This window comes from Leopardus geoffroyi, chromosome A3 (assembly GCF_018350155.1).
Source record: "Leopardus geoffroyi isolate Oge1 chromosome A3, O.geoffroyi_Oge1_pat1.0, whole genome shotgun sequence".
In the NCBI taxonomy this organism is placed as follows: Eukaryota; Metazoa; Chordata; class Mammalia; order Carnivora; family Felidae; genus Leopardus; species Leopardus geoffroyi.
Genome location: NC_059336.1, coordinates 119,946,320 through 119,958,651, shown reverse-complemented (window position 1 = coordinate 119,958,651; position 12,332 = coordinate 119,946,320). Strand labels below are relative to the sequence as shown.

Below are 12,332 nucleotides of genomic sequence, written 5' to 3'. Positions count from 1 at the left end.
TTTACCCTTAAATCTATCCTACTTGAATTATCTTCCTAACAGATTTGATCATGCTATTTTCCTGAAAAACCTCTGCCATCTCCTCAGCTATTTCTCTTTTTATCTCTCTCAAACTGCTAAGTCAGGTCTTCAAAAGCCTCCAAAGTTGGATCTTTACCTCATGTTAACCCCACCCCCAACCTGTTACCACACTAGCCCACACACAGATTATGGTACCCAGTCTAATTTACTCTATTTTCAAATCCATTCTGAATCTTTTTATCTGTGCCTTTACTTAAGCTATTTCCTTATCCTTGGAAGGCCCCCCTCCCATTACCTATTTGTAAAAGTTTATCTCAAATCTTACAAGTTAACAAAACAAAAAGCTTTCTAGATCCTTTTATTCAAAATTAATCTTTATTTCTCTACATGATCATGAGGCCTTATAGTATAGTACTTTATATCACAGTACATTTTGTCAGTATGCATTTGCTTAATAACTATGTGAGAGTCGAGAGATCAGCGTCCAGTTCTTCTTCATGACCTCCACAGTGCTCAGCATAGAGTAGGCATTTAATTAATGTTATTAACAATATGGAAGGTCTAGAACAACTAAAACTTAAAAGAAACACAACAAGCTCCCTGTGGGAGTAGAGTCCCTAATCACAGAAGTTTAACAAAGTGTATAAAAAGGAGGTTTTATAGGTAAATTAGAACTTTCTAATGTTAGTGGGCTACACAAAACCACTGAACATAGTGATGACGACAGCTCAAAGCTAAAAAGAGGGGACAGAGTCCCACGTACACATGGGTAACAGTCAGTGCATGCCAAGCATTAATTCTCCTCCTGCTGATAATTTCCTCTGGCATACAACCCCTTTCCTGAATTCGTCTGGCAGAGGGCTTACCCTCAACCTCACATCAAAAGTGGTCTGGGGCATCAGCCCGGAGTCTACTTCAAATCCTCTGTCCCCCTCTCTTTCTGCTCCTCCTTTGCTCATACTTTCTCAAAAATAAGTAAACATTAAAAAAAAAGAGAGAGAGTGATCATGAACTTGTGTACAGCCAATCAGAAGCCTCAGTGCATTCATTATTCAAGTATAGACACATGGGCCAAACCAAACCAATTAAACCAAATCAAAACTAACTGGAGGGCTCCCACTTCAGACTCAAGGCTCTTTTCTCTCCAGACTTACAGCCTGCAGATTTGGGGTGGACAGTGAAGTCATGTACAATAGGAGAGAGCCTGCCTGAGAATGAAGCCAAAAGAAGGACAGAGACCAATCCCCGATGACATCATTTGAGCTCCTGGATCCAGGCTGAGTTTCCTCAGAATTTATAGTTCTATAGTAAACTCTCTGTTTTAATCAAACTCCTTTAAATTGATTTTCCTGTTTGTCACTGAAGGGACCTCAGTGCCAGAATCAGAAATCAGCAAGACTATTAGGATAAAAAAGAACGAAGACTCAGTCAGGAATCCAGTCAGATCTGGGTCCATATTCCGGTTCTTATCCTACCTGGCCAACACTAAGCAAGAACTTTGGCTTTTCCTCCATTACAAAAGGAGAACTGCAGCTCTGAATTTAATGGAGAATAAAGTCACAAAGTAATATAAAGCATCCAGGCTACAAGAATAAAATCACAAAGTAATATAAAGCATCAAGGCAGTAGCTCCAAGATAACACTCATTATTCAAATGTTGTGAGGTCCCTTAAAAAGTCACCGGAAGTCATTTTCAGTTCATCCTTTCAAGATAGCATTATAATAAAGAATAAAAAATAAAATTACTTTTCTGGTCTACCTACAGATGGTTACAGATTAGTAAAAAAACTGTGCAGGATACAGAGTTGAACATATTACCTCTTCCCGATTTTAGTTTTTAAGTGACGTCCTAACAAAAATATTTACCTTCAAAGTATATACGCCCATTCTACCTGGAACCTTATAGAAGATGCCCTCTTCACCTCGGGAGTTTGTGTGCAACATTGCATTCAGGCATGCAAGAGGGGAAGTCCCACTGCAAAGGAAAAATAAAAAAAAGAACAAGAGGAACACAATGATTAGTTTCTGTCTCTGAGTATCCTACATGACACTGACTTAAGATAAAACTAACTGATCAACATCATTTCACATAAACACATTTTATAAACTATAATATCAACCTACATAAAGGATGCCATGGAGAAATGGATGTAAAATTTATCCCCGTGTATCTAAAGAAAAATTAATTCTTTAATTTTCTTCATCCTGATGCAGTAGCTAACATGCAAGAGAACATGTACCTCACAGGAGTTATTACAAATATATTTTACAAATATTGTAATTCACTTACAATTTTGTCAATTTATACCTCCATAAAGCTAAAATTAAAAAGAAAGAAACAAAGAAAGAAAGAAAGAAAGAAAAGAAAGAAAAGAAAAGAAAAGAAAAGAAAAGAAAAGAAAAGAAAAGAAAAGAAAAGAAAAGAAAAGAAAGAAAGAAAAAAGGGAGCACCTGGGTGGCTCAGTTGGTTAAGGTCCAACTTTGGCTCAGATCATGATCTCACGGTTCGTGAGTTCGAGCCCTGCGTCAGGCTCTGTGCTGACAATTCGGAGCCTGGAGCCTGCTTCAGATTCTGTGTCTCCTTCTCTCTCTGCCCCCTCCCTGCTCACACTGTCTGTCTGTCTGTCTGTCTGTCTCTCTCTCTCAAGAATAAATAAAACATTAAAAGAAATAAATAAAAATTAAGAAAGGAAAAAAAAAGATTCTCCTTCATTTAGCAGAAGTTTTCACAAGCTTTACATGTCCAGAAGTAAAACGGGGGGCGGGGGGGCAGAACACAAATACAGATTCAAACAAACAATATTAATAAAAAACATATATATCTATCTCCATGCACACTGATGCAACAGACTGAACCTGAGGTGTGAAAGAACACATTTGTATGGTCTCATATTTATTTTTTACATTTTTATTGATATAATTGACATATATTACTCATATTAGTTTCAAGTGTACGACACAGTGATGCCATATATATATATATACATATATATATATGTATATATATATAAAATGCAATAGTCTCTTGTACTTAGATCTATTACAAGATCACTTAAAGAGGTAAAGTAGGCTTTAGAACATTTATCTTCTTTGTAGCACCTTGGTTAAATGTTTACTAATTTCAATATACATTCACCAAACCTCTAGAGCTTTAGGTATATAATAGATTATCTGTAAAAAAATATAAATATAATACTTTCCTTTCTGTTACCACATTTCATTTTCCTATCTTTTTGTACTTAGATCTAACAAATAGCAATATAATAGATGTGTGACATCCTTAATTTAAAAAGGTTTTTTTCCTCCTAATACCTGAGCTTATTTGTACATTTCCAGCTGTTCTCTCTCTTAATTCTCTGTTGGTACCACTCAAAAACCCAAATAAGCCTAATAGAAGAGGCTGCTAGGTATCTTGGATATACCTAAAGAGTTGTCTATGGGGGAGAGCAGGACCATGGGTCCACTATCTTCTGGTAGTTATGAAAGTGTTGAGGGTCAAAAACTGTTAAGAAGATGGAGGGCAACCAAGAAAATTAAAAAAAAAAAATTTTTTTTTCCTGAAGAAAGTGTTGAGACTCTCCAGGTTGATTTTCATAGTTATGTTTACGTAATCTGGAACTTCCATCTTAAAAACACACATACTGCAGGGCAACTGGGTGACTCAGTTGGTTAAATATACAACTCTTTATCTCAGAGTCGTGAGTACAAAGTTCCACGTTGGAGCCTACTTAAAACACACACACACACACACACACACACACACACACTTCAATTCTAGTCAGAATTCCAAAGTTTATATCACATAAATATATAAGAAATTTCTGGGCGGGGCACCTGGGCGGGTAGCTCAGTCAGTTAAGTGACCATGATTTTGGCTCAGGTCATGATCTCATGATCTTAGGCCCCAAGTCGAGCTGTATATTGACAGCCTAGAATCTGCTTGGAATTCTCTCTCTCCCTCTCTTTCTAACCCTCCCCTACTTGTGCTCGTGCTCTCTCTCACTCTCTCTCTCAAAAAAATAAACTTAAAAAAAATCTCTGGGCAAAAAATGATGGGAGACTTAAAAAGATATTAAAATGTACTGTATGCTATTATTATTGAAGTAATATGTTTCCAAGACAAAATAAATAGGCAAATGAACACTCTAGACTGTTGTTAAAACAAAACAAAATACAGAAACAGCTAATAAATGTAAAAAGTGAGATTTTTGTTAACTGTACAATTCTGTACCTATCTGTATGATCTGTGTAGTAGGAAGGAGACAGGCTCATGACATGGTCACCTGTGGTTTGACTACCTAGCATCTATCTATTCCCTCTTCTGAACACAACACCTAAAATTTCCCATGAAACATTATTCCTCTCCCACTCTCACACATGTGGTTGAGACAGATTCGACCCCCTGTGCATCACAGGTGTAAATTCAAACTGTTAAACCATGATTCCTGGTTGAAAAAGCCAATCAGTTGAAAAAGCACCCCCATTCCCCACCCCCACAGTAACAGATTCAGGAACAGACACATGACTTAATCAGGGGCAACAATCCTAGGAGCTATTTACTTGGGCATTTAAGAAAAGAAACTCCTTCTCTTCCCCTTAGCAGTAAGATGAAGTAATGCCTAAACCTTTCAATCATGTGACCACAAGGAAAGTATCTGGATTTGGGGTAAACAACACATAGGACAGACAAAGGAAGGGTTGGATAAGGATTATAGGGAAAAATACAACACCCAAAAAGGCACTGAATTGACGAAAGAAAAAAAAGGAAAACAGCAATAATTTTAGCAATGTTACTTTTGCAGTTCTATCAAGCCTTGCCTTAAGCCGATCCTACCTTTGGAACTGCTGAGATTTTAAGTCAAAAGCAACCAAAAGAATTGTAAATAAAATAGTTTATGTTAAGTAGTGCTGGCATAGCATGTTATTCATCTGGGGAAAATAATTTTCACAGTATATGCACAACATTCCAAATGGATTAAAGGCCAAACTGTAAAAAAATAGGAGATTATTAAAAGGAAAATAGTGTATCACTGCAAGATAGATAAACCTTTCTAAATAAGAGAGAAAAACCTAAAAACCACAAAAGAGAAACAATGATTAAATAAAAATAAACATCTCTATGTAGGAAAAAAATAAGATCAACCAAACTGTAGACAGTATATGAAGCTGAAAGGAGTAACTGTGAAACAAATGGCAGACAAAATAATGAACAGTCCTACAAGAGCTGCTTTTAGGAAAACACAAACAACCAATTTAAAAAAGTGGATAAAGAGGGAGCCTAGGTGGTGCCATCGGTTAAGCATCCAACTCTTGATCTCGACTCAGGTTGTGATCTCACAGTTTGTGGGTTCGAGCCCACATTGGGCTCTGCGCTGATGGTGCAGAGCCTGCTTGGGATTCTCTCTTCCTCTCTGCCCCTCCCCAGCTTGTGCTCTCTCTTTCTCTCTCAAAATAAATAAATAACTTAAAAAAAATTTTTTTAAGTGGATAAAGGATATGAATAAGTGATCATAAAACATGTATTAAATGGCCTATAGAACACTTAAAAGGAAGCCCAAACTTCTTAGTGATCAAAGGGGAAAAAATTAAATTAAGATACCGCTGATTAGACTGGAAATCAAATGAATCCACATCTTAGTTAACAGTACTGTGCTAACATCAATTTCCTGGTTTTGATGTTGCACTATGTTACCACTGGAGGAAGCTGGGTGAGGTATACATGGGATTCCTTTTCCAGTTTCCTGGGAGTCTATAATTACTTTAAAATAAAAAACAAAAAATCAAATGAATTGATAAAATCCATTGCTGATAAGGTTATGGGCAAATGAGTACTCTTAAAAGATTGTTGGCAGAGCTAAAAATTACCACCTGTCCCATCCCTTCTCAGTTCTATCTTAGGGAAGTAACATGGAAATTTCCATTGAAATGAAAAAAAAAATTAGGGCCCACTGATCCAATAATCCCACTGGTATCCATCCTATAAAAATAAGGCCACAAGGACTTATGGCCATATATAGGAGGATTATATCCAGCATTGTTAAAAGTGTCAAAGCACTGAAAATGGCTTAAAGTTCATTAATAAGCAAATGGTTGGCCATGTGTTAGTACAGTAACCAACAAGACATCAATCAGTAACAACTACATTAATAGGGCGTCTGGTTGGCTCAGTCAGTAGAACTTGCGTTCTTGACCTCTGGACTGTGAGTTTGAGTCCCATGTTGGGTGTAGAGATCACTTTAAAAAAAATAAAATCTTGGGGCGCCTGGGTGACGCAGTCGGTTAAGCGTCCGACTTCAGCCAGGTCACGATCTCGCGGTCCGTGAGTTCGAGCCCCGCGTCGGGCTCTGGGCTGATGGCTCGGAGCCTGGAGCCTGTTTCCGATTCTGTGTCTCCCTCTCTCTCTGCCCCTCCCCCGTTCATGCTCTGTCTCTCTCTGTCTCAAAAATAAATAAACGCTGAAAAAAAAAAATTTTTTTTTAAATAAATAAATAAAATCTTAAAAAACAAAGTACTTTAAGTCAGAGAAAGAAACAAATAATGTGATCTAGGATCTAGTACCTAGAATCCAAAACACAAAAACAGAAACAAAACAACCCAAACCAAAAAAACTCCTTAAAGGAAAACCCAAGAAATGAAAGTAAATGATACACATCTGGTGAAAAGATGTGGTAAAAGTCTTAAAAACACCATCATAATATTTTCCTTGAAAATCTGGGTATAATTTTCCTTTAAAGGAAATAGGGAAGTTCTGAATAACCCACAAGATATACAGAATACTATACTAATTAAAACAAAAACTTAGATTTGGTTTCAGGAAAATACAAAAAGTCAGAAAATCCTGGCAGAGTTTATTTTTATGAATAATGAAGCAATGGCAGAGAAGTATAAAAGGCTACACTTCCCATGATGGTAGTAATAGATCTTCAAGGAAAATAACTCCAGAATTATATAATTAAATAAAAGAACTGAATAATTCAAAGAAATAGGTTCCATGTGAATGGGCGATAAAACCCTGGTACTCAGAAGATCAATACCAACGTAAAGTCAAGTTTAAGTACAGTATGAGGTAAGTCCTGACACCTGAAGCAAGAACGCCTCAAGAGATTACATAATTCATGAGACAATGCAGCTTCTAATTTTTCTTACCCATGCTCAAGAAAGTAGAGTTGGGGAGGAGGGAAAGGAACACGTGCTATAATTTTGTGCTGAATCTACCTCATGTAAAGGAATACAGTAAGATGTTTCATACACAAGTCCCCAAAATAGAAGTAACTTCAGTTATACTGCCAATGGCCTTATTTAGTTCTCTTTGCAGGAAGAGTTGTAACTCACCAGTATTGAGTAGGGCTGAAAGACCTGAGGTTTGTAATTACACTGCTCAGGTGAAACATTACATATAGAAACTAATGAAAGGAGGCATCACCATGTGGCAAAAAAGAGCCAGACATATATTCACACTCATCTGAATACAGATCTGAGAGTGGCCACAGGCAAGTCACTTTAAATGCCCTTAATCTTCATTGTCTCCTCTGTAAAATGGGGGTAATACCACCTACTTTGTAATTTGACTGCACAGATTATAGGTAATATATATAAAGTGTATGTCAGAGAAGAGATTCACTAACTGTGGTAATGACCCTAACAGCTTGATCCTCCACTCCAGTCTCATAGTATTCCAGTGTTCCCTATCTCAAGAGACAGTAAATTTACCTTCACCCCCATCAATTCTCCACTCTGAAGCCAGGGTAAAAGTTTTAAAAACAAATATGATCATGCCACCTCGCCTAGCTTTAAAATTCATCCACGATATCACAATGTCCTAGAGTCAAGTCCAGAATTATTTTTGTTAATATATCTTTTTTGAAAGAATGCAAGTGGGAGAGGGGCAGAAAGAGGGGGACAGAGGATCCCAAACAGGCACTGCACTGACAGGCTGACCGCAGCAGGCCCAATGTGGGACCTGAACTCACAAACTGCGAGATCATGACCTGAGCCAAAGTCAGATGCGCAACAGACTGAGCCACCCAGGTGTCTCCCAAGTCCAGAATTATTAATACAATCTGACCATGATCATTTTCCCACACCCTCTGCTCCAGCCTACTCAAGCACAACACAAATCTAATTGTGAGAAAACATTAGACATAACCAAATTGAGGGACAAACTACAAAACAGCTGGCCTGAGTTCTTTAAAAATGCCGTCGTGAAAGACAAAAATTAAAGAAGAGCTCCACAGTTAAAGGAGACTATAAAGATACATGAAAAAGATGCAAATGTGTGATATCCTGAATTAGGGTATCAGTGGAAGAATTACCAAATCTGAATACATTGCGTTTGTTAGCTTGTAATATTATATCAAAGTTAGTGTCCTGATTTTGAGAGTTACATTGTGGTTATGTAAAGGAATGTACTTTCCTTTAGAAAACACACCCTGAAGTGTTTAAATGTGAATAGAGCATTAAGTCTACAATTTAATCTGACATTTCAGAAATACAAATTAGATAGAATGATAAAGTATAAAATGTTAGCATTTGGGAAATTTTGGTAAAAATTAAAATTCTTCCTACCACTTTTGCAAATTTTCTTAAAGTCTGAAATTAATGTGTCAAATTAATAAAACAAAAAGCTAAAAACATGCACTGTGTATGAGAAAAGCTATGAAAACAATATGGACCAATACAAAAGTATCAAGTACTTATAAAAGCTACAATATGATTAATCTCAAAAACCACATACGATTCCATTTATATGAAATATCTAGACATGATCTACAGACAAAAAGTAGATTAATGCCTGGCAATGAGAAGTTCTATTAGCTGTATACGTGTATGAGGGATCTTGCCGGGGAGATGGAAATGTTCTAAAACTGCATTATGCTGATGGTTGCCGAACCCAGTAAATTTACTAAATTTAATCCACTGTACACTTAAAATGGATGAAGTTTATGTTACATACACCATACCTCAATAAAGTTGTTTTGTTTTTGCTTTTAAGTAGGCTTCCCACCCAGCACGTGCCCAGTGCAGGGCTTGAACTCATGACAAGAGTCATCTGCTTAACCAACTGAGCCACCTAGGTGCCTTCAGTAAAGTTGTTTTAATCTGGTTTCTCATTCATTCAACATTTACAAAGCAGCTATTCTGTAACCACAAGGTAGTAAGTGCTGGTGACATAAAAAAGGAAGCAGAAGTTTCCATAAGTACACATTCTTACATTTTAATGTAATAAATAAATAAATAAATAACAGAACTGGCACTGAGCAGAGCCAGATAATATGAGGTCTTCATTTCCTAGTGCGTGCACACACACTACAGGATCATTTAATTTATGATTAACTGATATTTCCCTCCCACCAGAGAGACGAGGCAAGTTGGTGCAAATTTTAAATGTTTAGTAATGTAAAATAATGTACCATATTTGCAATTTTGCTATCAGCACAAGAACTGAACACAATCAGGGGCACCTGGGTGACTCAGTCAGGTAAGCGTCTGACTCTTGATTTTGGCCCAGGTCATGGTCTCATGGAGATGGAGCCTTGTGCCAGGCTCTGTGCTGACAGGCTTTGTGCCTGCTCGGGATTCTCTCTGCCCCTCCCCCGCTGGCATGCATGCATACTCTCTCCCAAAATAAATAAATTTACATTAAAAAAAAGAACTGAACACAATCAGAAACAGCTATATATAAAATTTACCAACTCAACCATTTCCGTGTGTGTGCACTTCACTTACACTTAAATAAATTCATACCACTTACACAGCCAACCTCTAGAACTCTTATCTTGCAAAACTCAAACCCTATGCCCATTAAACACCTCTCCATTTCTCCCCTACATCCAACCCCTGGCAACCACCCTTCTATTTTTTGCCTCTATAAACAGTAAGTGGAATCACACAGAATTTCTCCTCCTATGTCTGGTTTATTTCACTTCGTACAGTGTCTTCAAATTTCATCCATGTTGTAGCATACGTCAGAATGTCCTTTTTTTATTTTAATGTTTATTTATTTATTTACTTGTTTATTTTGAGAGAGAGCAAGAGAGCATGCGCAGCAGAGTGGAAGGGGGCAGAGAGAGAGATAGTGAGAGAATCCCAAGCAGGCTCCATGCTGTCAGCACAGAGCCTGACTCAGGCTTGATCCCACGAACTATTAGATCATAACCAGAGCCGAAATCAAGAGTGGGATGCTTACTTGAGTCACCCAGGTGCTCAAGAATTTCCTTCTTTTTTAAGGCTGAATACCAGTCCACTGAATGTATATGCCACATTTTGTTCATCCATTCATTCATTATTGGACATCTGGGCTGTTTCTATCTTTTGCCTATTGTGACTACTGCTATTATGAGTATTGCTACAAAAATATGTATTCAAGTCTCTGCCTCAATTCTTTTATGTGTACACCCAGAAGTGGACTTGCTAGGTCAAATAAAATCCTCAACTCTTACCCATTCTTTACCTTATTTTCAGTTTATGTAACACCCACAGATAAGAATCAGGTAAATCCAGGGGCACCTGTGTGGCTCAGTCAGTTAAGCATGCGACTTTGGCTCAGGTCATGGTCTCGTGGTGTGTGAGTTTGAGACCTGCATCAGGCTCTGTGCTGATAGCTTAGAGCCTGGAGCCTGCTTTGGATTCTGTGTCTTCCTCTCTCTATGCCCCTCCACCACTCACATTCTGTCTCTCTCCCTTAAAAATAAATGAATATTTTTTTAAAAATGGGGGGCCTGAGTGGCTCATTCAGTAAAGTGTCCGACTTCAGCTCAGGTCATGATTTCACAGCTTGTGAGTTTAAGCCCCATGTCAAGCTCTGTGCTGACAGCTCAGAGCCTAAAGCCTGCTTTGGATTTTGTGTCCCTCTCTCACTCTGCCCCTCCCCCGCTCATGCTCTGTCTCTCTCTCTCAAGTATAAATAAAACATTTAAAAAAAAAAAAGGGGGCGCCTGGGGGGCGCAGTCGGTTAAGCGTCCGACTTCAGCCAGGTCACGATCTCGCGGTCCGTGAGTTCGAGCCCCGCGTCAGGCTCTGGGCTGATGGCTCAGAGCCTGGAGCCTGTTTCCGATTCTGTGTCTCCCTCTCTCTCTGCCCCTCCCCCGTTCATGCTCTGTCTCTCTCTGTCCCAAAAATAAATAAACGTTGAAAAAAAAAAAAATCAACTTAAAAAAAAAAAAAAAAGAATCAGGTAAATCCACAGATTGACAAGGAGCTTCACAGGTCATCTAGCCCATTTACTACAGATGCTTAGAGCTCCTCTGAAAATATCAATAGGTAATTGTCCAATCTTTTGCACAAGCATTTGAGGTGGTGGAGGCTAACTATGTCCTCAAGCATTTCCGATCATTCATATTCTTCCTCAAGCTTAGCCAAGTGTGTCTTCCCATAACTTCATTTTTAGTCTTGATTTTATGCTGGAAATCAGTGGCTATCACAGTGGAAAAATCTGGGACAATCTTTTCTTTCCTCTTTGTGATTTTCTGTACTGTGAATTTTCCAAAATGACCTTGAAATAATTTATCTTTGTAGTGGGGGGAAGAAGTTTACCATTATTTCTTCATTATTCCATAGGACAGTCCTTCCAGTACTTTAAGACTCTTCATAAAATCCTAAAGTCTATACCTTCCCATATTTGTGGTTCTCTCCTCACTGGCATCCCCTCCTGCAACCAATTTAAAGAAATTGAATAAACTTTTACTATTCATCCTCAAAATTCTCCAATATCCTCCAGTATTTATTATGCTCATTTCAAGCCTTTGATAAAGAGCTTTAAGAGACTTCACCAGTGTAGGGGCGCCTAGGTGGCTCAGTCGGTTAAGCATCGACTCTTGATTTTCGCTCAGGTCATGATCCGGCAGTTCCTGGGTTGGAGCCTTGCATCAGGCTCTCTGCTGTCAACAAGGGCCAGCTTTGGATCCTCTGTCCCTCTCTCTCTCTGCCCCTCCCCTACTTGCGCTTGCTCACTCGCTGGCTCTCTCTCAAAAATATATAAACATTTAAAAAAAAAAATAAAAAACAGACTTCAACAGTCTAATTTATTTATTCCTACTGATATTTCCCCTTGTAATAATTTACCCAGCCTAATTTCTAATCTCAATCTCTTGTTCATTTTTCTGTACTCCCTCCTACAGAATAGGCTTGTCAAAACTAGGCCTCAATTAATCAGCTTCCTTATCTCTGACGGAACTATTACACACTCTATATTTATCCTTCAAAGCTCAATCCCTTGAATTTCAATAGGATTAAATAACAGACTCAGACTTTCAAGGTTAAAAGATATGTAGAGTCCTCTAGTTCCCCAGATACTTGAATGCCCTATTTCAGCT

The 12,332-nt window shown here is 38.1% G+C and overlaps 1 protein-coding gene across 3 annotated transcripts in view; it reads right to left on the bottom strand.

Moving 5' to 3' along the window:
- ASXL2 (ASXL transcriptional regulator 2) overlaps positions 1-12,332 on the bottom strand; it is a 131,392-nt gene that overhangs the window by 52,691 nt on the left and 66,369 nt on the right. For all 3 annotated transcript variants that reach the window (XM_045447498.1, XM_045447497.1, XM_045447500.1), the window contains one exon: positions 1,888-1,996. In XM_045447498.1, the coding sequence (XP_045303454.1) occupies positions 1,888-1,996 (109 nt within the window). Of the gene's footprint in view, positions 1-1,887; positions 1,997-12,332 lie in introns of those variants that run through there.